This window comes from Cornus florida, unplaced genomic scaffold (assembly GCF_030987335.1).
Source record: "Cornus florida cultivar Cherokee Brave unplaced genomic scaffold, ASM3098733v1 CherokeeBrave_3.0.0_Hap2_Chr11, whole genome shotgun sequence".
Lineage (NCBI taxonomy): Eukaryota > Viridiplantae > Streptophyta > Magnoliopsida > Cornales > Cornaceae > Cornus > Cornus florida.
Genome location: NW_026775581.1, coordinates 65,052,103 through 65,078,913, shown reverse-complemented (window position 1 = coordinate 65,078,913; position 26,811 = coordinate 65,052,103). Strand labels below are relative to the sequence as shown.

Below are 26,811 nucleotides of genomic sequence, written 5' to 3'. Positions count from 1 at the left end.
TAGTTTCATTTTAATATCTACAACTTGACTTGAAATGTACATAATGTTAACATTAGTGATGCAAATATGAATGGTGGGAATGGTAGTTGAAAAAGAATAGTAGTTGTGTCAAAAAATAGCATTTTGCATAAAATGCATCATTGGAGCAGAATTACTAAAATGAAATATTTTGACATTATAGTACTATCAAAATATAAATTTGACATCCGAATTCAACATTTTACCATTAGAGACGCTCTAAGCGGGAAAATCAGCTCCGTCAATAGTGAGTCGAATTGACGGTTTAAGAAGTTGTTTATCATGCGAGGAGGTTGAAAATACATAATTTTGCGCTTATTTTAATGCGTTAAAAGTGTCATCAGTCGTGAGGTGGAGGGAAAAGACAAATCGTGGTCAGTGTAGTCAGCACGGATAATGTTATCCAGGTAAAGAGTGCGCAATTGGTCTGTTCTCGTTCTTATTCATCTTCTACTTCATTACTCGGGTCGATAGGCACAAAGTGGATTAACCAAATTCCAATTTTCGAAGTCTTGTTAGGTACCCTCAACAATGACAACTCTGGGTCTTGGCCTTCCACCCTTCAACACTCTCAGCGTCTCGCGTTGTAGTTCCAGTTTTCGAGATGAACATCGCATGATGCAATTGGGTTCAGGTTATTGCCTCAGCTCTCCAGATCCCTCTCATCTGAAACTCAGACGCTCTTATAGAACACGACAAAGGGTCAGTGTATCTTCCACCTTTTCAATCTTTCGTTCAATAATTAAATTTGGTCTATTATCTATCTATATGCACATGTATTTGAATATATATACTGTATGTGTGTGTATATATATGTTTGAATGTATGTTTGTGTGTGTGTATATATATATATTTAATGAGACGGGTCGTCCTTGTATTTGATTTAGTATTCAAGAATCATACGAATGCAAGCAGTTGAAGAGGAATACGAGTTGAAGCAAATGAAAGATATGGCTGCAGCTAGAAAGAGATGGGAAGCTATGGTATTTCTGCTCAATTACTTGCAATTATTACTAGGATTTTTTAAAAATTTGTTTCTATTTCATTTTACTTAAATAGATTTACTAAAACCCTGGAATTGTTAGTATTATACTACCATAGTTGATTCTTTTTACAACATTCTTGTTTATGTAATGTATTAGTTTCTTGTTTCCAGTGAATTGGGTTTTTAATCACTTGCAAATTCCTGCACGGAATTGAAAACTACTTGACTTTGTTTGTAATTTAAAATCCCAAAAGCTAGTTCAACCATATCTGTTTGTGGACATACCAGAAGTGCTGCAATTCCATTATCAGTTGTTTGAAATTTGTGTCTTACAATTGGAAGTGGAACTCACTTCCATTCCAATTACACGAGACTAAAATTTTCCATATCCCGTGGTTATCATGAATTCGGTCAGATTAGGGTAACATATATGATTCTTCATTCTTAGTTTCTACAATTGGGAATAATATCCGTAACATATTCTTCAACCAAAATCTAATAGTAAAATAATAATGATGATAGCAATTTAGGTCTATATGCACCTTCACACAAATATATGTGTGTGTGTGTGTGTATAACACCAAAAGCAGACACATATATATATATGTGTACATGTCAGGACCCGCCAACAATGTGTAGATACGGTCTGCTTTGCACACTGTTTGTGTTCACGGTTTTCAAAACGTGTCGACACAGTTAGAAGGCATCCACACATATAAGTGCGGTTTGCTTTGCACATTGTCTGTGCTCGCGGTTTTCAAAATGTGTCGACACAGTTAGAAGACATCCACAGATATAAGTGCCAACAACTTCTCCCGAGGCAAAGCAAGACGACCAAATATCTACATAGCGTGGTTTAGGCCTTGACATATGGTATTAAAGCCAATCCCCAGCCGGAAATAGGGGGATCGTGCATAAATTCATAAGGGTTACGCCCTAAGAAGCACAGACATGCCAAAATGGGCGAAGAATCCGTGTTCAACACGTGTCGGACACGTATACCAAGCATCGGACACACCAAAAAAAGGTTTCTAGAATTTTTTTTTTTTTTTTTTAAATTTTCGGACACAGCATGGACACTCCGCGGACATACGTGTCTGGAATTTTTTATTTTATTTTATTTTTTGTTAAATTTTTTAATGCTCATATGTTCTTTTTTTGTTTTGTACTATCCTTTTGGTATTGTAAATGGTAAAAGTCCTAGGTCAAATGATGGATGGGAATAGATGATAGTACATTGACTTGTTTTGTATCTTTTATTGGGACTAGCCTTTAGGTTTTTGTGAATGTTTCTAACGGTAAAGTCCTGAATGTTAAACAGTCATGAATGTTAATAGTCTTTTCTGTCTATGCTTTTGTATTTGGAGTAAAGTTGCAATGATGATTAAATGATACTAATTATTATTCTAATGTCTTGTTTTTTATTTGGTTTTATAACTATGCAACTTTGTTCTTTTATAATTTATTAGTTATGAGTTATGATTTGTGTTTTTTTTTTTTTCATCGTGAGGTTGATGAAAAATGGTAACACTCAGTAATTTTTAAAGTACTACATCATACACACACACACACACACACACATATATACTATTCGCTGTGTCCTCACCATGTCCGTGTCCTAATTTTTTTGGATTTGCCGTGTCACCGTGTCCGTGTCGTGTCATATCCGTGTCCCGTATCCGTGTCCGTGCTTCTTAGGTTATGCCACTGAAGGTGCTGGGTCTGAAAAGGGGATGATTGAGATGTCTCACATCACCTGGGGGGAGAAGTTGCTGGCACTTATATATGTGGATATCTCCTAATTGTGTAGGCGCGCTTTGAAAACCGTGAGCTCTTACAGTGTGCAAAGTGGACAATATCCACACAGTGTGGCAGGTCGTGACAATATATATAAACATCAAAAGCAATATCACTTCCTTGCTATTTCAATATTTTCACTCTTATTTATTTGTCTGTCATGTTATAAATTTATAATGCATAATAAGGACATGTTTGATGGAATTGTGACTATAATTAGATTAATTGTTGGAGAAACAACTCAATTTTCAATTACTATAGGCTTTCATTAAGTCAATGTCATTTTACCTTTGTTATAATGAACTGACGGAACGTGTTTAGAATGGGTACCCATGGTATGTATTCATTGATGAATTTGTTTGTCAAAATCGCGATCTTGGATTGTAGAATTGCACGATTCTACTATCCCACCAACCCAAAACGAGTCAACTCGTATAGAAATCGTTCCCCTGTACAAAATCGTAGTAAAATTGTGTAGAATCGTAGTAGAATCTTGCGATTCTACAAGATTTTGAGATTTTTTTGTTTGGGCTTATCTTTTTTGGCCTGGTTCACTTTCTTAAGTGTTGGATTCTCTAAATAAGAAAGGTCCACAATTTTGGGGCCCAAAACAAGTCCATATAAATAAGAAAAAAACACTAGCCCTAATCCCCAATTTTTCTTCTTTTTTTTTTTTTTTTTTTTTTTTTCCTGTTGCTGTTCAAATTTTTTATTTTTATTTTCCTGTTTCTGATCAATATTTTATTTTTTTTAAGCATGAAGAATGGGCCCTTTAATTCTATTCTGTTCTTTACTTTTTACATTATGCTTTGTAACTATGTTTAGTTCCTTTTCTATTTTATTTGTGTTCTCTTCTTTTAAGGGAGCTGTTGTAAGTTTAGATTAGGATTTGGGATTTGTGAACTTATGTTATGGATTAGGATTCAAACCTTCATCTTCTCACACACTTCACAACTTACAAATTGCATAGTTGTCATGAGAGCTCTACCTTTTGAGCTACATTCTCTTTTATATATTTGAACTTTGGTATGGTACCTTCATACATTTTTTATTTTATTTTTTTGGTGTTTTGGCCTTATTCTTGCTATATTTTACACATTATATTGTTTAAGAAGTTAGTTTGAATTATTTTTTTTTACTAGTTGGTAGAATCTTATGATTTTCGATCTAATTCTACGATTCCGATTCTACGGAGCCCAAAATGATTCTACGTAGAATCCCGATTTTAACAACCTTGAAATAACTAAAGCTGGTTTAAGACAAGCATAACTAAAACAAAAATTGTCATCAGGCTCGTTAGGGAAGAAAAAGTAAGGCTAGGTCAGCTGCCAAAAAAATCAGAGTTGATATATAAACCATTAAATAAATTATAAATTTTATTTGGAAATTATAAAATAAATTACATTAATATCTCTAACTCATTCCCTTCCTCTTCTTCTTCTTTTTTTTGGCTTTTTCATATGTAAATTTTGTTGGTATTCCGTGATAATGCTAAGACCTATCTAGGCCGTGCAAGGCCATTCGTCGACAGGGAGGTCTAACGTTCTATGTTGACTTTCCTTTTTGGTTACCTAAATCTGTTTTATCATAGGTCAGGCAGGAAAAAGTCAAAGTTCTCACACCAAGGGAAGCTGGGTATGCAATTCAACTCTCCGACAAAACGCTACTCGACGTTCGTCCCTCTACTGAACATAAAAAGGTGAATGCTTTTCCTTCTCAATTTTCTTTTCCAGTGAAGTCATATTGTGTGAACATGGATGGCAGATGTCATACTTTCTGGTACACCTTTGGTACTCGATCAAAATTTTGTATTCTCTATCACTCTCCACATTACTTCATTATAGATTATCACTTTGTCTTAGGAGTTTCCTAAAAACTCTGCATTAAGGGCAGAAGTTGCACATTCAAAGCTTGAGTAGTGTTGTAAGTTCATTTTTCTTATTGAATTATGCATCACTATTACTTGTTGATAATTTGTCGTTGCATACTTAGTTTTACCTTTTTCCCCTTTAAAAAAACTTGGACCACATTGTCTCTTTCCACTTCCATTATTATGTTCTCATAATTGTAGCTCTTGTTTGAAGGCATGGGTTAAAGGCTCAACCTGGATCCCGATCTTTGATGTTGATGATAGATTTGATGCTGGAATTCTCTCCAGAAAGGTCACAAATTTCATGATGGGTATCATACAATTCTCTTCTTTTTTGTAATTGGTATTATTTTTCCAATTAATTAAAGGACTTCCTAATAGTTAAATGAATAGTCAGTAAAAAAGTTTGTATGGGTTTCTATTAGGAACAAGAAAGTACATTTGCCATTGATTAGATTGCGATACATAGACCATCCGATTCTTCTCAGTGTACACATTATGGGTATATGTGTCCAACACACGAGCCAGACTAGACATCCCGATTCTCCATGTGTGATAATCAATGAAGAAGAAAAAAAACTCAAATTTGAGAGGAAAGAGGAGTTTTCTACTTTTGAAATAGATTAAAATCCAATGTTTCATCACATCCCATTTAATCCAAATTTTTAACAGGTTAGATTCTTAAAAAAAAAAAAAAAAAAATTCATATATTACACTAGTAAATAACATATATTCTATTTTAGAGCAAGTTTCCGATAAGCCCTCTTCTAGTTGTTAAAGGCATGCCTAGGCTCCAAAAAAGCCCCAGGCTCGTCAAGGCTCAGCTAGAGCGCCTCAACCTACTAAGGGCTAGGCTCCTTCAATCAGGCTCACATAAAGCCCTCAGGTTCACACTTTTTAATAGGCTACAAGCTAAAAAAAGACCACGCCTTGTATTTTTTAATCATTTATTCATATCATTTTCTTTCTTACTTGATGACTAGTAAATTAAAATGTTCTATATCATATATCTTATTGTTAAATCTTTTGAAATATTTGACAAAGTTCATAAATTTATGGTTCACTACTTACATTAACTGCAATTACTGCTTGATTATGAATATTTATAATAATATATGTTTAAATATGCATTATTACATACACGCGCCTTACTTCGATCAGGCTCGCGCCTTATACTGCGCCTTGCGCTTAGGCTCCACATGGCATTTGGCGCCTTAGTGCGCCTTGAGCCTTTAACCCTCTTGATTTCACCAGGAGTTGCAGAGGAGGTGACCCCCCAATACTTCATATGGAGACTCTCTGCGGCTAGATTTCACAAACTGTCTAATACTGCTTCTTTTCTTCTTCCTCTTTTTATTTCTTTAACTTGGTGAAAACGCTTGTAAAGCATACGCAAGAAGGTTATAATTGCCTCCATAGCCTATTCTGCAACTGGGTATTGAAGTTTTGCTTGGTTTTGCGGATACAAAAACCTACAATGACTAGATCTTGGACAGAGATGAGATAGAGAGAGGACGGGATGATTGGTGTTAAACACAGAGCAAATTCGCGCATGAGAAAGAGATGAGAGAGAGAAGAGAGAGCAAATTCATGGACAGAGATTATAGAGAGAAGATGTGGGTCAGATCGGTTGGTTTTGGAGTAAGGTTGAATAGCAGTTAATTTTGATCAAGTAACATTTGTAGCAGAAAGGAAAGAGGCTTCAACTGAAGACCAGCTTTCCAAACTTAGAGCAATCCAGTAAAGGAACTCTTACTAGATATTTCCCAATTACTAGCCTTACAAGATATATTCAACTAGACTCGAAAATCTAATCCAATCCAGTCAGATAAATTTTTAATGCAAAGAGGATTGAAAAAGTCTCAACTTTTCAATTGAAACAGAATGGAGCTTTATCTAGTGTATAGTGGACTTCGCACAAATAATGAAATAAGTCATCTACCCTAAAAAATTATTTAGGCTGTATTAAGTAAAAGACCAATCCAGCACAACCCTTTACAAATCTGATTGATATAAAGTTGCTAATCGTTTTATAATTGCAACAACTAATTTTTTTTTTATGCAATTTGTGTGTGTGTCTGTGTCTGTGCACGATGGCTAGTTGCAAGAATATTTACATCAAGGATACTCACATATATTGAACAAACTATACTAACCATCTGAAGTTGTTTTTTTCTTCTGATTCTTGCAGGACATCTTTGTTGGTGGAACTGACACCACTTCCACAGTCCTAGAATGGGCAATGACAGAGCTATTAAGACACCCGAGAGTCATGAATGATGTGCAAAATGAAGTGAGAGAAATTCTTAAAGGTAAGCCACACATAACAGCAGATGATCTGGATAAAATGCACTACCTTAAAGCAGTGGTCAAAGAAACTGTTCGTTTGCATCCTCCTTTCCCATTACTCGGACGTGAAGCGAGTGAAGATGTCAGAGTAATGGGCTATGACATTCCAGCCGGAACAGCAGTTATTATCAATGCCTGGGCAATCGGAAGGGACCCCGCGACATGGGTTGAACCTGAAGAGTTTCAGCCTGAGAGGTTCTTGAATTCTTCTATAGATTTCAGAGGGCATGACTTTGAATTGATTCCATTTGGAGCTGGCAGGAGGGGCTGCCCAGGGACCTCCTTCGCAATTGCCACCAATGAGTTTGTGTTAGCAAATCTAATGCACAAGTTCAACTGGGCATTGCCTGGTGGAGCCAAGGGAGAACATCTGGACTTGACTGAATGCTCTGGTGTTACAATCCGCAGAGGAATACCTCTCCTTGCTGTTGCAACTCCATGTTCTTGCTAGTGTAATCTGTGACATTGTCATGTTTGTTGCATGTTTCCTGTTTACGACAATAAAACATAATTAAAAAAGAGTGTGTGTAAGAATAGACCAAGTACAATTAGCTTAAAGAATTATTGGATTGTGAATTAGATAATGAGAACTGAAATCCTAGAAGAAACTTTTCTGACTTATCACATTTGTTTGTGTTACACTCATCTTGTCTGACAAAGCATGTAAAAGATTACACTTGGATACAAGATGCTGTCAAGGTGACTAACCCAGTATATAATTTTTCCAGTTAATGATAACACGAGAGACAAAATGAAAAATCATCACTGTTAGAAAGAGCTTTTTGAGTCCAAGTGACTGCAGTAATTTGGAATATGGAATTCCACTTAATCAAATCACCTACGATACCAGATACCTCATCACTGGAATTATAATCCCTGGCTGAAATGTTATGTGGTAAAATGTGGGTGGCAAACGACCCCTCCTGACCAATATGGGAACTCGCACACCCTGACCCCAACTGATGTCCAGGTTCTTTCAACCCATAGAAATTGGAATAAACGTTTCTCTGTGGAGGAACAGAATAACAATTTATTCCATGTAACCTTCATCAATCCATTTGACTTCTTTCGCTAAAAAAAAAAAGTACCTTCAAATTGATCGCAACCCTACTTAACCTGCTAGACTTTTTTTCTTTTATTTTCGTCCTTAACGATCCGTGCATGCAGTATGCTGTGTTTAGAATAATGTAATAGAAAGAGTACTAGCAAGGGCAAGAATAGGATCAAATACGACCATGTATTGGCTTTAAGATTCATGATAACGAAAAGCTACACAGATATCTCAAATCATATACAAATTAGATCTGCAGTAACAAGAGATCAAAGGGTTTAAACCATTCCTATAAAGTATAGCCATGTTTGGTTTAATTATTTAACAGAGTATGATATTTGCAAAAAGAGAAATAGTTTTCAAAATATTATGAGAGATTCTCCTCTAAAATTGAATAATAAAATACTATTCAAAGTCATGTCTAGTTTAACTAAATTAATTTCAATTCCAAATTCAAGTCGCTGATTCGGTGTTCCCAAACGCAACAACAATGAAATCCTCATTAGTTTAAAAACAAGTGTGGGCGTGCACACAAAAGGGATGTGTCTAGTTTTCTGTGAAGGAGAAGTTACTGACTTCACATATTGTTTAATACTTTAATCTCATGCAGACACATAAAGAAATCTTCATTAGTTTAAAAACAAGTGCTCTAACACGCATACTAAGGGATCTGTCTAGCTTTCTGTATCTGAATCTGATGGAGCAGCTAGTGTCTTCATTTCTCTTGCACCCATTTTTCTTCTCTTGTCTTCCGTTATTATTCATAGCATTCCTCATCAAGACATGGCACCTCAATACTTCTACTATCAACAAACACCTACCACCTTCACCACCAAAGCTCCCAATTTTAGGAAACTTGCACCAACTGCACTTGCCCGCTCACCGCTCACTCCGATCTTTATCTCAACGACACAGGCCTCTCATGCTGATTCACCTCGGCAGCAGGCCGACACTTGTTGCCTCATCCGCTGACACTGCTTGAGAGATCATGAAAACACATGATCTTGTCTTTTCAAACAACCCAAAATCGAACATTGCTAACCGGCTTCTCTACAATTACAAGGATGTGATTACGGCCCCTTATGGTGAATTCTGGAGGCAGATGAAAAGCATATTTGTACTCCAGCTTCTAAGTAATAGAAGAGTTCAGTCTTTTCATAATGTCAGAGAAGAAGAAACAGCCCTCCTGATGAAGAAGATGGAAGAATCATCTTCTTCATCCTCGCCATTGAATTTAAGTGAAATGTTCACGCTGCTAACGAATGATGTGGTATGCAGGATTGCTTTTGGGAGGAAGCACAGTGGATGGGGAGATGAGAAGAATTTTATGCTGCAATTGAAGGATTTCGCAGGGTTGTTGAGCAGCTTTGATGTTGGGGACTTCATTCCATGGCTTGGATGGATCAATCATGTCACTGGTCTTTATGCCAAAGTGGACAGAGTTGCAAAAGAGATTGATGAATTCCTGGAGCAAGTAGTTGAAGAGCGTGTGAATGTCCTGAAAAGGAAGAGTTATGGCAACGAGAGAGTTGAAGAAGAAGGCAGGGAGGGAGGATTTCCTTGATATTTTGCTTAGGATCCATAAAGACAATATTGATGTTGATAGAGATTGCATCAAAGATCTCATCTTGGTGAGGATCTCTGTGTGTGTGTGTGCGTGTGTGTGTGTGTGCGTGTGTGTGTCAAATTAGAAGTTTAATAAAAAACCAGAAAGATACAACACAACACCCACTCATCAGCAAAACAAGAATGTTAATCAAACAATACAAATGAAACTTCCACATCAGAAAACAGCAAAGGAATACAAATGAAATCAGCATAAATATTTCAGAAGAACTAGCTTCAACTTAAGACCAGCTTTCCAAACATAGAGCAAACCAGTTAAAGTACTTGATGTTACCAGATATATTCAACTAGCCTCACAAATCTAATCCAATCTAGTGAGATCAATTTTTAATGCAAAGAGCATTGAACAAGTCTCAACTTTAGATTTACAGGGGAAAAAAAAAAAGTCTCAAATTTTCCAATTGAAACGTAATGGAGATTTATCTATCTATAGTGTATAGTGGACTTTGCACAAATTAGCAATCCATTCTGAATATTTCTTTAGGCTGTATTAAGTAAAAGACCAATCCAGTACAACCCTAAACAAATCTAATTGATATATAGCTGCAAATCATTTAATAATTGAGACAACTAATTTTATGTCATGAATTGTCTCTCTCACTCTTAAGTCTGTCCTCTGTGTGTGTGTGCATGATGGCTAGTTGCAAGGATATTCACATCAAGGATACAGACATATATTGAGCAAACTTTACTAACCATCTTAATTTGTTTTATCTTCTGATTCTTGTAGGATATCTTTGTTGCTGGAACTGATACCACTTCACAGTCCTAGAATGGGCAATGACAGAGCTATTAAGACACCCGAGAGTCATGAATAATGTGCAAAATGAAGTCAGAGAAGGCAAACCACACATAACAGCAGATGATCTGGAGGAAATGCACTGCCTTAAAGCAGTGGTCAAAGAAACTGTTCGTTTGCATCCTCCTATCGCATTACACGGACTTGAAGCGATCGAAGATGTCAGACTAATGGGTTATGACATTCCAGCCGGAACACTGGTTATTATCAATGCTTGGGCAATCGGAAAGGACCCCATGTCATGGGTTGAACCTGAAGAGTTTCAGCCTGAGAGGTTCTTGAATTCATCTATAGATTTCAGAGGGCACGAATTTGAATTGATTCCATTTGGAGCTGGCAGGAGGGGCTGCCGAGGGACCTCCTTCGCAATGGCCACCAATGAGTTTGTGTTGGCAAATCTCATGCACAAGTTCGATTGGGCATTGCCTGGTGGAGCCAAGGTAGAACATCTGGACATGACTGAATGCTCTGGTGTTACAATCCGCAGAGGAATACCTCTCCTTGCTGTTGCAACTCCATGTTCTTGCTACTGTAATCTGTGACATTGGCATGTTCGTTGCATGTTTCCTGTTTTTGAGAATAAAACATATTTAGAAAGAGATTGTGTAAAATATTGACTAAGTACAATTAACTTAAAGCATTATTAGATTGTGCATTCGATAATATTTAACTGAAATTCTAAAAAAAAAAAAAACAACCTTTTGGCTTATCACATTTGTTTGTGTTACACTCATCTTGTCTAAAATATGATAGAGGAATGTTGGAATGTAATTCTATATAGAACACGGAGCATGAAAAAAGATTGCACTTGGATACAAGATGCTGTCAAGGTGACTAACCCAGTAAACAATTTTCCCAGTTAATGATATAATATTTAGAGCTCAATCAATAAAAGTGACAAATGAAACATCATCACTGTTAGAAAGAGCTTAATGGATCCAACTGACTGTAGTAATTTGGAATTTGAAATTCATGTTAATCAAATCACCTACAATACCAGATACTGCATCACTGGAACTAAAATGTTCTATGGTAAAATGTGGATGTCAAAGGACCCTGCCTGGCCAATATGGGAACTCACCCACCATAACCCAAACCGGCAACCCATAGAAATGATAACGAAAATGTACGCAGATAGCTCAAATCATATACATATTAGATCTGTAGTAACAAGAGATCAAAGAGTTACCATGCCCATAAAATACATGTTCTGGTGGGACAGACATATTATAGCTTCCGCTTATTGTTATTATGGTTGTACTTTGGTACTTTGATAGAAGCTATTTTCCCAAAACAACAAATTATATTCTTATACCTCAAATCTTCACCATCGTTAGATTGTGTAGTTGAAGTAGGACAGTTTCGATTTCAATTTACAACTGTGAACAAAAAATTCATTACCAGTTACATCAGTCAAGAACGCAGATACATAAAATATTTGTGCGAAAGCAATTTCAGTAATGAGAATGACATGCATAACAGTAATCACTAAGTTTTTACTTGATTAGTGCGAAACGATTTAGGGATTTGATAATGAAATCGACTTGTTTGCTTTAATTCATTATAAATCAATGAGTTCATACATCATCTGTGCGAAACAATTTAGGGATTTGATAATGAAATCGAGCTGATTCGTATTATGACATGCAATGGCCTAAATTCGTGCTGTGAAAAGGGAAGAATACCTGCGGTATGGTTGCGAAGCAATTTCCAATTGCTAGGGCTTCGGATTGACCATTATGAGGAAGAAGAAGATGGCCTGCGACAACTTGCTAGGGTTTTGAATTGAAGCTTGATGAAGAAAGATGACCGTTGTGACTTGTGCAAATGTAATGGATGGTAGCGCGATTCGGGTCGGGTAATGTTGGTAAATTTGAAGATAGCTCTTTTGCCCGTGACACAAATTATTGGCGTTGTGAAATTGAGAGAGCATAGAATATCCGGGTACTTGCATCCTCAACTAGTGCATAAAAATTAAATTCACAACTTAGTAAATTGAGTTGTGAAATAAAATTTTATTTTTAATTTAAATTGTATATTAAATAAAGAAATAGTTGAAATAGATATTTAATTTTATTTCTGTATATGTGTATAATTTTCTGCACTGATGGAGCTGCTACCGACCTCATTTCTTGGGCATCCATTTTTCTTCTCTTCTCTTTCCATATATATATATAGCCACGAACCAACCTTAAAAAGCAAACTAATGGAGCCACTTGCTATTGTTATTATTAATTTTCCTTCTGTTTTTGTGATTTTTGAAGTTCGGGTTTTGTTAGTAAAAGGGTATATGATTGGCACTGTAATTTTTTAAATTTTATTTTATACATTCATGAAGCTATGATTCCAGTTGAAAAATGGAGATAAACTATATATATTATACATGAATTGCTAGTGTTTCTAGTGATTGAAGGTTAATAACTTTGTAACAGGTAAAGCTGTACGTGGTCTTCGTCAGTTACAGAAAAAGAGAGATCGAAAACCTTTTAAAGTGATCCAGGTAGGGGTAGTTTGGGCATTTAAATTTTTTATTTGACTGAAATTTAACGGACATGTCAATATAGGAGCTATCTGCTTAAATAAGTGTCGGTGAACACACACAAACAAATCTGTCGAGTTTTCTGATGATGGAGCCGCTACTGACTTCATTTCTTTGGCATCCATTTTTCTTCTCCTCTTTCCGTATATATAGATAGCCACGAGCAAACCTCACAATGCAAACTAAGAAATCCACTTGCTATTGTTATTATTATGTTTCCTTTTGTTTTTGTGATTTATGAAGTTTGGGTTTTGTTAGGAAAAGGGTATATGATTTGTAACGATCCGAATTTGTGGGTCCGAACCGTTAATTGGGTCCTTACCCGAACCCGTAGTCAACCAAGTCATACCATTCATCTTCTGTGTCCATGACTGTCAGACGAGTCAATCCATTGTCCAAATGCTCTAAGACACAACCTTACAAAGATGGTCAGATGCATAGGTCAAAGAGGAAGGGTCAGCTGACAGAGCATAACCGTTCAGCACATGGTCGGTCGTTCTGACTTACAAGGTTCGGTCATTCTGACCTAGAATGGCTCGGTCGTTCTGACCTCAGATGGTTCGACCCTTAGCCGTTCGGAAAGAAATGTTCGGCCCTCAGCCGTTCAGAAAGGAAGGTTCGGCCCTCCGCCATTCGGAAAGGAAGGTTTGGCCCTCGGCCGTTTGGAAGAAAGGTTCGGCCCTCGGCCGTTCGGAAAGAAAGGTTCGGCCCTTAGTCGTTCAGAAAGAAAGGGTCGCCCTCGGCTGAAGGAAAGGTTCAGCCCTTCATCCCTTGGCTGAAAGAAAGGTTTAGCCCTCGGCTGAAGGAGAGGTTCAGCCCTCGGGTGGCTCTGCCAATTAGCTGGTTCTCCTTGTCAGCCGGCCGACAGGCCCTGGATAGCTGCTATCTGCAACCTGGTAGTCCAGAACCCTGGACTCTTAATGAGCCGACCTTGATAATCAACTTAATGTGCAGCCGAACCCAAATTCACGTCAATAAACATGACATTTTTAAATGAAAGGCATCTACAATTGATCAGAACTTAACTCTATTACCCATTCATCAAGAAATAATTATATAGTCTTATTTTATACAATTGAAAAGAATTAAATACAAGGATGAGGCCTCCCTGGCCAAAATTTACATAGCTTTAATATAAATAAAATGAAATAAATTCCTAACTACATCAGTGTCCATAGATGCACATCATTTTTCGGCTTGTCTCAGAATTCCTAAAAAATGTTAATGATAATAGGGTAAACTCAACAGCTCAGTAGGAAAAAACCTAAAATACATTCCTAAAAATCCCGTGAGCCGCAACCAAAGAAGAGGAGATCAGGAAAAAAAATCATGGGAATACTAGCCACTACATCATACATGAATTTTCACAAATTCTCAAATCATTTCATCACCTATCATGTAGATCAACAACAAATCATGCTTCACAACTCAATACTGGACAAAACTAAACATGCTCACACCAACAAGATTTATATGTAAAGAACACATAGGAAACTCACTAAAATCATAGGAATTCGTAATTTAGACTTCCCCTACCTCAAGATGGCAACCCAAGCTCCAAGCTTCGAACTTAAATCCCACCAAAAGCTTGTAATACCGGTACCAAAATGTAGCCCTTTCAATGATCTATAATTTGCTAACTCCGGCTTAAACCAAATCTTCTTCTAGCATGAAGAAATTCTAGAGAGAAGGAAAAGAGCAATATAGAGAGAGAAAATAAAGAGAGGAAAAACATGTTTGCCGAAGGAAAAGAAACGAATGGGTCAAAAATGAAGCCATCCTTATTGGTCTCTAGAACATTTAGGTTGGTCCATGAGACTAAAATAACAAAGATGCCCCTTAAACTTCTTTGCAACCTCAACAATGCCATAAAATATCACAATCTACTTAATACCACTAATATAACATACATACATGAATATAAATACACACACACATGTGAAATGCCGATGATGCCCCTCCCTTAGGATAAGAAAACCGGGAGAAGTTCCCGAGTCCAAAAATCATCTCGATTTCTGAAAAATTCTAAAAATGAAACCGTCATTTCTAATTGACTTAGAATGACAAATAAAACACACTGATAAACGCCGAATATTGCATATTCAAGCGCCCTTATTTGCATTAGTTAAGTCCATTAGTTGATCATAATGTATAGTTTAGCTTTATTTGTTTATTTTCTTCTACTTTCAGGTTGGTTCCCCCGAATAAGGTTTAAGGAACGGTTTTAACAAACTCTTGAAGAATCAAAGTATGCCATTGCTGGGGACCATCTTTTGGGCCAAGCTTCTTGAGTCATCATATGTGTGAAGTTTGCGGTATAGTGCTCAGGACGACAACCGCATCAGCAGATCGGCTCAAAGTGGCTCAAGAGAGGAATGAAGGTTTTGCAGCTAAGCTCCGCAGGCCCCCGCCAAAACCTCCAGTAGCCCTTTGTTCCCGTGGGCGCCCGTAGCAACCCCGCGGGCCACCACCGCAGCACCGTGGGGGCCCGCCGCAGATCCGCTGGCGCCCGCCAAAACCTCCAGTGAGCTCCTCGGATTCTGAGGACCCGCGGGCACCCACCATCGCCCAGTGGCCCCCGCCGATCTGTAAAAAGCAGATCACGTGCTCCTGATTTCAAGCTGCATTTTGTCCCCTAAGAAATTTCTGTGGTCCTTATGGCTTCTAGGGTAGTTGGAGCTCGAAATTGAGTTATTGGAGGGAGGATTTTGCCTAGATAAGAGGTTGGAAGCTTGTATTTTTGGGGGATCTCACATTTGGTGCAAAGTTAGAGAGAGAAATAGTGAGTTTGGAAGGTTTGGGTATTCTTGAAGCCTTAGGTGCGAAAATGGAGGTGGAGGCTTCTTCTTCTTCTTCATTCCTTGTATCCATGGGTAACTAACTCCTTATCTAGGGAGGTGATGAAGCCCTATTTTGTAAGCATTGCTTAGTTTTGATTTAATTTTGGGGTATAATGTATATATATGGTTTTTTCTATGAGCTAGAGCACCTTACATGATGTAATGAACTTCAATGTCTATAAATGATCATTTTGAGTTAAATATCTTGTCTTAGATTATTTTCTCTCATTATTATATTGCTTCATTTTCATAGTGACAATGGAAATGAGTTCATGAAAGTGTTAAATATCTTCATTTGATAGATTATTCTTGATTTCTATTTCATGTGCTTATATTATGAGATTAAGGGCTTGATAATCTTTGGCTTAGTGAGCATGTCTAAGGTTGCATCCTAGTTTAGGTAATCAAAACATGTAATGCTTTGATAGGTTATTCTTGCCTATTGATTTCATAAATTTCTTGAAGGTAATGTAGCAATTTTGTGTTGTTGCATTCCATGGTCATATATATATGTAATTTCCCCAAGTAAATCATGTCCTAGCATGCTTATTGATAGGTAGTAGATTCACTTCCCTAGTCCCTTCTTTATTGTCTTTATCTCTTTACTTCCTAGCACATTATTGTTTTATGCATTTTTCAATTCCTAATTTTAGTGACAACCTAAACAAAACTCTATACCCCTTCATCATTCTAAAAGTAATTTTAGACACCTTAGTTGCCATAAACTAGCAATCCCTGTGATTCGACTTACCCGAACAATAGCCCTATTCTACAATGATTTGTGCTATTGCAAAATGGTTGATTTATTAGTGATCGAATCTCAAACCGATCACACACTTCTAAAACCCTCGGCTCAAAATGACCAAAATGCCCTTCGGGGCCCACGTGGGACGCCAAACGAGGAAAGGATTAAAAAATCCAAAAAATCAATTAAATTCCAGAAAATAAAAAATAGGAAAAATCGGTACCCAGGAAAACAACCCATCAACATAACTCAAGGATCAACTGATCCAACAACTGAAACTCCTTGGACACGTAGTCCCATACCGAATGCATCACCATCCACGACAAGTCAGCTGAACACGTACAAATAATACCATCAACCCCAAGTGAAACTCACTCTAAAATGGGATTGTACTACCATACGTATGCAACACACAACACCGTACTCTAACTGTCACTAAGTATACTAAAATCAATGATCATTGACCTTCGACCTGACATTGTGTTAAGGAAAGACTGACTCAGAAAAATGGTTGGCTAGGTTATTCCCATCATCCATCCGACCTTAACACCAACGTCGTTCTTGTCCTCAGGTTTAATCCTCAAGTACACCTATGCACCAACTTCCACGTTTAACTCTAGACACACAGTCCAACCATCCTTAACACACGAGTCAAATTACAGTTACTAGGCGCCACTGCTAGCTCCAAGACCCTAAGAAAATGTACACACCGGTAAATAAGTCATGTCTCACATCGCATCGGTCACAACTTCTCAGAATAATTCCCCCAAAACCAAGGACTTCACCTCCTACTGTGGAGGTAAGTCGAATGATCCAGAACAAACCCTCACTCGGAATCCTCATCAAAGAGAGAACTCTAAAAAGTTCTTTCGCCCACGGACACGCACAACTCCTATATGGAGATACAAAACTCACTGATGACAAAGTCCTTGCCAGGGCCAACATAAGAAGAAGAGAGATCAAGTCCTTCTACCGCAACAGAACAGAACACGCATTTATCGATACCTTGCATAAGCTATGCCAAGGAAGAGGAACTAAACGGAGACGAAACAACTTGTACACCTTAACATCCATACGTATAAGAGAACAGTGTCCCTTCCTAAAACTCTAGGGCTAAACAGCAAATTCTAAGACATCGTGTCTCATCTTGCCCGAAAAAGAACTTTAACAAGTGAAATTCTAAACCTTTCATTCGTAAAAACAACTAGGAAATACTGACCACTACATCAATAACCTTTAAAGTAGCATGGATAAAACCCTTCTGTCATCAATCCCTTATTAAAACCAGTGCATAAGAGCTCAACTGCTCATAAAATACACATCATTATCCAATAAAACTGTCTGGAATATTCATATAGTCTCTCAAATACATCATTGCCTTAATAAATAACAGTCACAACTGGTACATCATTACAACTTAAGACTCGTACAAAACTGCTCGATCCATATCCTGCCCCAAGGGTTCACACTAAGTATCATCAACATCACTCAGTCCGGAACCACACTACGAGATATGTCCTCTATCCTGGCACAAATGAACCCGACACTGCACAAAGTGAACAGGCATCTATCCAAACTCACATTTAACCCCCCTTACCAGAATAACTGTGTGCAGGTACCTCATGTCACACCCAAACTCGCAGGTATCCCCCGTTACAGAACTCGCAGGTATCCTCCGCTACAGACCTCGCAGGTATCCCCCGTTATACAGTCACAGGTAACCCCCGTTACTGTACCAGACTCACAGATATCCCCTGTTACGACATGACACGACTCACAAGTTGCCTCCATTACAACACGACACAATGCACTGACAACAACATGACAAGATGCATATATGATAATACGACATGACTCCCAGGTAACTATGCAACACGACTGACAAATTATTGTGCAGTCTGATATGACTCACAGACAATAATGAAACATGACTCACAGGTGACCATGCAACACGACATGACTCACAAGTAGCCCCCGTTACAACATGACATGACTCACAAGTATCCCCCGTTACAACACATGCCAGCTCACAGGTGTCCCTCGTTACAACTGACATGACTCACAGGTATCCCCCGTTACAACAGTCACAGGTAACCCCCATTATAAAACTCACAATTGTGTACAGACAACTGCCTAATCTCACAGGTATCCCTCGTTACAAAAGAATCAATCACAATAATATCTCATTTCCTCTATAGACAATCCCTCTTCATGTGGCCCGACTAACCACACCGAAAACAAACTTCGGAACTAGGTCTATCAAGAGGACACTTCGCCTTGCGGTGTCCTGGCTGCTTACAGTGGTAACACACCAAACTTGTCTTAGAAGGCTCTGAAGAAACACCAACAATAAGAGTAGCACTTGCCATTTGCTGCTCCTGAGAAAATAGTGAAGCACATCTGTGCCTCTTCCTATCCTGACTCCTGGAAGAAGTACCCACATTAGTACCTCATTCCTGAGAACCCACAGTACCACTCCTCTCTTGCCAATCCTTGGCTTCTACTTCTGCCATCAGTGCTTTCATAACCGCTTCCAAATAATTCTTTAATCCCAAAAGTGTCAACCCCAACCTAATAGAACGATTTAGGCCGTACACAAAACGCCATGTCTTCTCCTCCTCGTTTCCTAACACATCCGAAGCAAAACGTGAGAGAGAAGTGAACTTATTCTCATACTCCGTTACTGACATGTCACCTTGCTTGAGACTATCAAACTACATCGTCAATTCCCGTCTCTTAGTCTGTGGGAAATACTTTTTAAAGAAAAGACTCTTGAATGCATCCCAACTCATACTGTCAATACCATGCGCGTTAGTCATGGTCTTCCACTACACTGCCACATTACTAACAAACTTGTACATAGCTAAGGTGATCTTTAACCAATCATCGGGCACAACTATTGCCTTGAAATGCTTTTCAACTTCATCTAACCAATCGCCTACAACTAATGGGTCTGGACCTCCCTCAAATACTACTTTCATGAGTTTGTTAAATTGAAGCAGGTACCCAAGATTCCACTCCATCTCCGTCTTTTGCGGCTGAATAGTCGGTTGTGGTACCACTTGAGGAGCTGTGGTACTCGCTAAATTCTGAAAGGCTGAGGCTACATCCCTTGCTACTAGAACTTCGTCCTCCGGTACTTGTGGATCATTATCCACCTCTCTATCTCGGTCTTCTCCCATCAAAACCCTGTCTGGTTGGGATGGCCCTTCACCTGCTCGCTGTCCAACTTCATTCGAATCCATCACGTCACGTAGTCTTCAAACACGATTCTACAATGATAACCAAATGATCAAAACAAGAATACATAAAGTAGCTCAATCCACAAGCTACGGTGCTCACACCAATCGTTCAATAAGAACTAAACATTCAGAAATGTAGAAGTAATCAAGCCCCTCACTTATGTGGATCAAAACCTTCCGCAACTCAACATACAACACTGTCCCAAACACTCAAACCCGTCAACAATGAAACCAACAAGTCATGTATACATCCACTCCTTAGTGGATGAACAACCACAACGTGAACCTAAGCATGCAACTACATCCCAGAACAGGATCATAACTATCATGCCCAACTAATTGTAATAAGAACTTGTATAACATGCTTTTAATAACACTAAACATTTAACAGTTAAGCACGTAGTCAACTAAGCATGCTTTCATCAACAGTAACAGTTAACAATTAACCACGTAATGAATCAAGCATATATCAAGTAAACTTAATCATATAATTAGTTACACATAAATGTTTAACGTTATACAATTAGGCATGCTTTAAACAAATATAACCATTTCATTAATCATACAAATAATTTCATGTAAACATTTGGCAAATAGGCATGCCTTTACATTAATCAATCAACGACTTAATAACAATAAATAGCTTATCATTTAGCATGCTTTATTTTATTCGTGAGTTTGTAAATTATAAAATCAACTCGTATACAAACATATAACAATTAATCATGCTTTTGAACTAAATAAACTGAATAAACAACAACAACATAAGTGTGCAATCACGTTAAATCCAACTCTAACCTCACTAGGTCGACCCTACCCGTCGTCCTTAGGTGTTTGAACCTAAAACTTTGATACTTATTTTGTAACGACTTGAACCCGTGGGTTCGAACCGTTAACTGGGTCCTCACCCGAACCCGAGGTCAACTAAGTCATACCATCCATTTTCTGTGTCCATGACTGTCAGACGAGTCAATCTATTGTCTAAATGCTCTAAGACACAACCTTACAAAGAGGGTCAGATGCATAGGTCAAAGAGGAAGGGTCAGCTAACAGACCATAACCGTTCAACATATGGTCGGTCAGTCTAATATACAAGGTCGGTCGTTCTGACCTACATGGTTCGGTCGTTCTGACCTAGAATGGCTCGGTCGTTCTGACCTTAGATGGTTCAACCCTCAGCCGTTAGGAGAGAATGGCCTTCAACCGTTCGGAAAGGAAGGTTCGGCCCTCGGTCGTTCGGAAATGAAGGTTCGGCCCTCGGCCGTTCGGAAGAAAGGTTTGGCCCTCAGTAGTTCGGAAAGAAAGGTTCGGCCCCCGTTCAGAAAGAAAGGTTCGGCCCTCGGTTGACGGAAAGGTTTAGCCCTTTAGCCCTTGGCGGAAAGAAAGGTTCAGCCTTCGGCTGAAGGAGAGGTTCAACCCTTCAACCCTCGGCTGAAAGAAAGGTTCAGCCCTTGGCTGAAGGAGAGGTTCAGCCCTCGGGTGGCTCTACCGGTCAGCTGGTTTTCCTTGTCAGCCGGCCGACAGGCCCTGGTTATCTGCTATCTATAGCCTGGTAGTCCAGAACCCTAGATTCTTAATGAGCTGAACTTGATAATCAACTTGATGTGCAACCGAACCCAAATTCATGTCAATAAACATGACATTTAAAAATGAAAGGCATCTACAACTGATCAAAACTTAACTCTATTACCCATTCATCATGAAATAATTACATAGTCTCATTTTATACAATTAAAAAGAATTAAATACAAGGATGAGGCCTCCCTGGCCAAAATTTACATAGCTTTAATATAAATAAAATGAAATAAATTTCTAGCTACATTGGTGTCCATGGATGCACATCATTTTCTGGCTTGTCTTAGAATTCCTGAAAAATGTTAATGATAATAGGGTGGGCTCAACAGCTTAGTAGGAAAAAGTCTAAAATACATTTCTAAAAATCCCGTGAGCCGCAACCAAAAAAGAGGAGATCAGGAAAAGGGATCATGGGAATACCAGCCACAACATCATACATGAATTTTCACAAATTCTCAATCATTTCATCACCAATCATGTAGATCAACAACAAATCATGCTTCACAACTCAATACTGGACAAACTAAACATGCTCACACCAACAAGATTTACATGTAGAGAACACATAGGAAACTTACTAAAACCATAGGAATTCATAGTTTAGACTTCCCCTACCTCAAGATATCAACCCAAGCTCCAAGCTCCGAACTCAAATCCCACCAAAAGCTTGTAATATCAGTACCAAAACGTAGCTCTTGCAGTGATCTATAATTTGTTAACTCCGGCTTAAGCCAAATCTTCTTCTAGCATGAAGAAATTCTAGAGAGAAGGAAAAGAGCAATATAGAGAGAGGAAAAACATGTCTGCTGAAGGAAAAGAAAAGAATGGGTAAAAAATGAAGCCATCCTTTTTGGTATCTAGAACATTCTAGGTTGGTCCATGAGACTAAAATAACAAAGATGCCCCCTTAAACTTCTTTACAACCTCAACAATACCATAAAATATGTAACGACTGGAAAAGATACTAAAATAATAATAAAAATCTATAAAAATTTCGGCATGACTTCCACAGAAAATGTCCCTCAACAACCTGTAGAAATACAAAAAATAAATGCAATGGCCTCACTGGGCCTTAAATCTAACTTATCCTGTCCCAACGCACAATTCAAATATTATACTACATTCCCAAAATAGTTACATACATACAAAAGTCCCGTTCCTCCATCTCATCCAAACATGGAACCCATTTAAGTTACATCAAATTACAGTCCATAAAATGTAGCTAGAATTCAAAGTCCATAACTTACAATATCATACTAATTAAGCTAAAGTGTCACAAGGTAGTTAATATTACATTTACAAAATATTAGAGTCTAATACAAAAGATAACAAAATAGAATGGGTTTTCAAGCTCATCTAAACCTGTGGTGGACCGTTGTCCGCCACCTCTTTTCCATATCCTGAAAAAAAATGTTAAAAATAAGGGGGTGAGCATAAACTCAGTAGGAAGTGTCTAAGACACACTTCTTATGTCCCCGTGAATCTATACAATGAATAGATAAAAAGTGAACGGGATCATGCCATCGGAAAACACACATTCTCAACCACAATAACAAGTATATAACAAATATCAACCAATCACAAATTTACCACGATGTCATGAAGTGCAATGTTATACAAATGTCACTCCCCATTTCTGAAACAATTCCGTTTCAACAACCAAACCGTTAGTGTAGTCCGACCCAAGGCACCTCCATGGTGTCACGAAAGGAAAGTTGGTTAACTATCCACGACCATAAGGCATCTCCAAGGCGTCGCACCCGGCCTAGTTAACTCAACTACATTCCCTTCTAGACTACACCAACATCACGAACCACTAGGATCCTCCTAGGCGTCCGGTTTTCACAACACTTTTAGAAAATATTTTCCCCAAAATAATTTTTATTTGTTCTAACAATTATTTTTCCCCCTTTCTCTTTCCCAATGGATGCATGAATACTTCATGCTTCAAATCATTAATTTAACTATATACTTTCACATATTTCCATTTACATTATCATCACAATTTAATGAAAATTTCTAAACATTCATTTCCTTTATTTATTTATGACCATAGCATCCATTTTTCTTCAAGACAATAAATAAATAAATAATCATGGAAACATACAACACATTAAACACTAAGCATGCTCATTTATATGAACTCAAATAACACAAGGAGCACAATTATCATTATAATTACAAAGAACTACAACAATAACAAGCTAAGTAATTATAATTTAGCATGCTTAGAATCAAATTTAAGGGGAAAAATTTACCAAAGGCCAAGAAATTGTAGATTAGAACACCCCTACCTTAATGGAAGTGAAAACTCCCAAAATCCCCAAATCCAAGCCCAAGAACCCTAGAATTTTGAACTCCTTGGAGTGCACCAAATGATGATTGGTTCCTATCAAATTGACGGCCTCGACGAGCTCAACAATTTTGCTTCACAATGTTCTACCAAATTCCCAAAGGAAAAAGCAAGATCAAGGTTTGAATGGTGAAAGCAAAAAATAAAACAAATGGTCCAGAGAGAGAACTTGGAAACTGCCGAGAGAGAGCATCTGTAATGGCCTTATGGCCTTTTTGATGTTTTTAATAGTGGTGGGGCCCACTTGTTTTATTTCTTTTTCTTTTAACCTTAATTATATATATATACATATATATCACAACATTACATTCTCCCCAACTTTAAAAGATTTCGTCCCCGAAATCAGGCCATACCTGAGGGAGAAAACAACTCTGGATACTTGGAGCGAATCTCCTGTTCGAGCTCCCAAGTAGCCTCCTCAACTCCATGATGCTTCCAAGGAACCTTTACCAACGATATCGTCTTTTTCCTTAACACCTTCTGTTGTGTGTCAAGAATCTAAACTGGTCCCTCTTCGTAGGAAACATCCACATCAATGTCCACATCAACCCAACTTAAAATATGAGATGGATCTGGCTCGTACTTCAGTAGCATCGACACATGAAAGACATTATGAACCCTGTCCATCTGTGGTGGCAATGCTAGTCTGTAGGCAACCTCTCCTACGCGGTCCAAGATCTCAAAAGGTCCAATAAATCGTAGCGACAACTTGCCACTCTTCCCGAACCTCATCAACCCCTTCCTTGGAGAAACCCGAAGAAAAGCATGGTCTCCCACCTCAAAGGATAGCGGTCGTCTCCGCCTATCTGCATAATTCTTTTGTCGGCTCTGAGCTGTAAGCAATCTTTGTCTGATCAGCTTAATCTTCTCGGTAGTCTCGAGTACAATGTCGGGTCCTAAGGCGGTTGTCTCGCCCACCTCAGTCCAACAGACAGGAGACCTACAAGGTCTACCATACAATGCCTCAAATGGAGCCATCTGAATACTCGCCTGATAACTATTGTTATAGGCAAACTCAATAAGTGGAAGGTGATCCTCCCAACTACCACCCAAGTCAAGTACACAGGCTCGAAGCATATCCTCCAAGATCTGGATGGTACGCTCCGACTGGCCGTCCGTCTGTGGATGAAATGCAGTACTAAGGTGCAACGCTGAGCCAAACGCTGCTTGAAGTCCTTCCCAGAACTTCGAGGTGAACTTAGCATCCCTATCCGACACAATAGCCACTGAAACTCCGTGCAATCTCACAATCTCTTTCACATAAAGTACACCGAGTGTCTCTGCGTCATCTGTTGCCTTAATAGGCAAGAAGTGAGCCGTCTTGGTCAATCTATCGATAATGGCCCATACGGCTTCATTTCCCCTCCATGACCTAGGAAGACCTGTCACAAAATCCATTGCAATCTCCTCCCATTTCCACTGCGCTACCGGCAACGGCTGCAATAAACCAGCTGGTCTCTGGTGCTCGGCCTTCACCTGCTGACAGGTAAGGCGCTTAGCTACAAACTGTGCAACATCATTCTTCATTCCATTCCACTAATACTGACGTCTCAAATTGTGATACATTTTGGTACCACCCGGATGAACTGCAAAGCGGGAAGTATGAAACTCCCGTAAGATGTCCTCACGACAAACTGTCGGAACAACCAACAAACCCCTAAACCGTAGACCTCCATCTGCATGTAAGGTCCAATACTTGACGATCTCGCCACTAGAGATCAAAGTGTAAATGGCATCCAAAGCTGAATCCTGTCTCTGTGACTCAATCACCCATTTAACAAGAGTGGGTTGAGCCACGAGACTAAACAAGAATACTGACTCACTGCCATCATCATCATCATCAAAACAATATAATCCCATTTCAGCCAAATTTTCCAGCATTTTCCATTTCCGAATGGCTAAACTAGCCAAAGTCCCATGAGATTTCTGGCTTAAAGCATCAGCTACCACATTTGCCTTGCCAGGATGATACTGCAATTCAAAGTTATAGTCTTCTAAGAATTCAACCCATCGCCTCTGTCTGTTGTTCAAGTCCTTTTAGGAGAAAAGGTACTTGAGACTCTTGTGGTCCGAGAACACCTCAAATCTCTCACCATACAAATAGTGTCTCCAACACTTCAAAGCAAATATAACTGCCGCTAACTCTAAGTCATGAGTAGGGTAGTTAAGCTCGTGAGTCTTCAACTGTCGAGACCCATAAGCCACTACTCTATCATCTTGCATCAGTACACAACTCAAACCATCACGTGAGGCGTTACAATAGATCACATAACCTAAGCCACGCTCAGGTATCACCAACACCGGAGCCGTAGTCAACCTTGTTTTCAACTCTAGAAAGGATGACTCACAGGCCTCATTCCATGCAAACTTGATCCCTTTCCTGGTCAATCTGGTCATAGGAGCTGCCAAACGGGAAAAATCCTTCACAAATCTCCGATAATAACCCGCTAGGCCAAGGAAACTCCGGATCTCAAAGACATTCTTGGGTTGCTCCCAACTCAAAACTGCTTCTATTTTTGAAGGATCAACTGAAACCCCACCTTCCGAGACAACATGTCCCAAAAATTTCACCTCTTGTAGCCAAAACTCACACTTTTCATACTTGGCATACAAACGGTGCTCCCGTAGAATCTGCAACACTATACCCAAATGGACCTCGTGCTCTTCCCGAGTCCGTGAATACACAAGAATATCATTCACAAAAACTACCACAAACTGATCCAAGTAATCGTGGAAGACATGGTTCATTAAATCCATGAATGCCGTCGGCGCATTGGTTAAACCAAAAGGTATAACAAGAAACTCGTAATGTCCATACCGCGTACGAAACGCGGTCTTTGGAATATCCTCCTCTCTAACCCGTAATTGATAATAGCCTGACCTCAAGTCAATCTTCGAAAAACAATTGGCTCCCCTCAACTGATCAAATAAATCATCTATCCTTGGTAAAGGATACTTGTTCTTGATGGTGGCATGATTCAACTTTCGGTAATCAATGCACAACCTCAAAGAACCATCTTTC

General features: G+C 38.6%; 3 protein-coding genes and 1 long non-coding RNA gene across 5 annotated transcripts; 3 read left to right on the top strand and 1 right to left on the bottom strand.

Moving 5' to 3' along the window:
- The first annotated feature begins 443 nt into the window (after positions 1 to 443).
- On the top strand, positions 444 to 7,658 carry LOC132280764 (cytochrome P450 71A8-like). Of its 2 annotated transcripts, XM_059782492.1 has the most exons (5): positions 444 to 720; positions 906 to 1,001; positions 4,392 to 4,499; positions 4,885 to 4,962; positions 6,862 to 7,658. In XM_059782492.1, exons 1-5 carry the CDS (start codon positions 550 to 552, stop codon positions 7,468 to 7,470), a joined length of 1,062 nt encoding a protein of 353 aa, XP_059638475.1. In that variant the 5' UTR covers positions 444 to 549; the 3' UTR covers positions 7,471 to 7,658. The 2 variants fall into 2 exon arrangements, with proteins under 2 accessions (XP_059638475.1, XP_059638476.1); XM_059782493.1 differs by lacking the exon at positions 4,885 to 4,962.
- On the bottom strand, positions 3,456 to 7,167 carry LOC132280765 (uncharacterized). The gene is made up of 2 exons (XR_009471697.1): positions 7,027 to 7,167; positions 3,456 to 6,900 (listed from the first exon to the last, which is right to left on the bottom strand). It is a non-coding gene; the product is annotated as an uncharacterized LOC132280765 (long non-coding RNA).
- Positions 7,659 to 9,058: 1,400 nt separating the features above from the next.
- Positions 9,059 to 9,634, top strand: LOC132281207 (cytochrome P450 736A117-like). The gene has a single exon (XM_059782933.1). The coding sequence runs from the start codon at positions 9,059 to 9,061 to the stop codon at positions 9,632 to 9,634; it is 576 nt and encodes a 191-aa protein (XP_059638916.1).
- Positions 9,635 to 10,476: 842 nt separating this feature from the next.
- Positions 10,477 to 11,037, top strand: LOC132281206 (cytochrome P450 71A8-like). The gene has a single exon (XM_059782932.1). It carries the CDS (start codon positions 10,477 to 10,479, stop codon positions 11,035 to 11,037), a length of 561 nt encoding a protein of 186 aa, XP_059638915.1.
- Positions 11,038 to 26,811: the final 15,774 nt, after the last annotated feature.

What these genes read in the sequence shown, in the direction of transcription:
- LOC132280764 (XM_059782492.1), top strand. Translation starts at nt 550, where the DNA reads ATGACAACTCTGGGTCTTGGCCTTCCACCCTTCAACACTCTCAGCGTC. An exon ending in CCTCTACTGAACATAAAAAG is followed by an intron (nt 4,500 to 4,884) that starts GTGAATGCTTTT and finishes TCTTGTTTGAAG; the next exon opens with GCATGGGTTAAAGGCTCAAC. An exon ending in CTGGAATTCTCTCCAGAAAG is followed by an intron (nt 4,963 to 6,861) that starts GTCACAAATTTC and finishes TGATTCTTGCAG; the next exon opens with GACATCTTTGTTGGTGGAAC.
- LOC132281206 (XM_059782932.1), top strand. Translation starts at nt 10,477, where the DNA reads ATGACAGAGCTATTAAGACACCCGAGAGTCATGAATAATGTGCAAAAT.
- LOC132281207 (XM_059782933.1), top strand. Translation starts at nt 9,059, where the DNA reads ATGAAAACACATGATCTTGTCTTTTCAAACAACCCAAAATCGAACATT.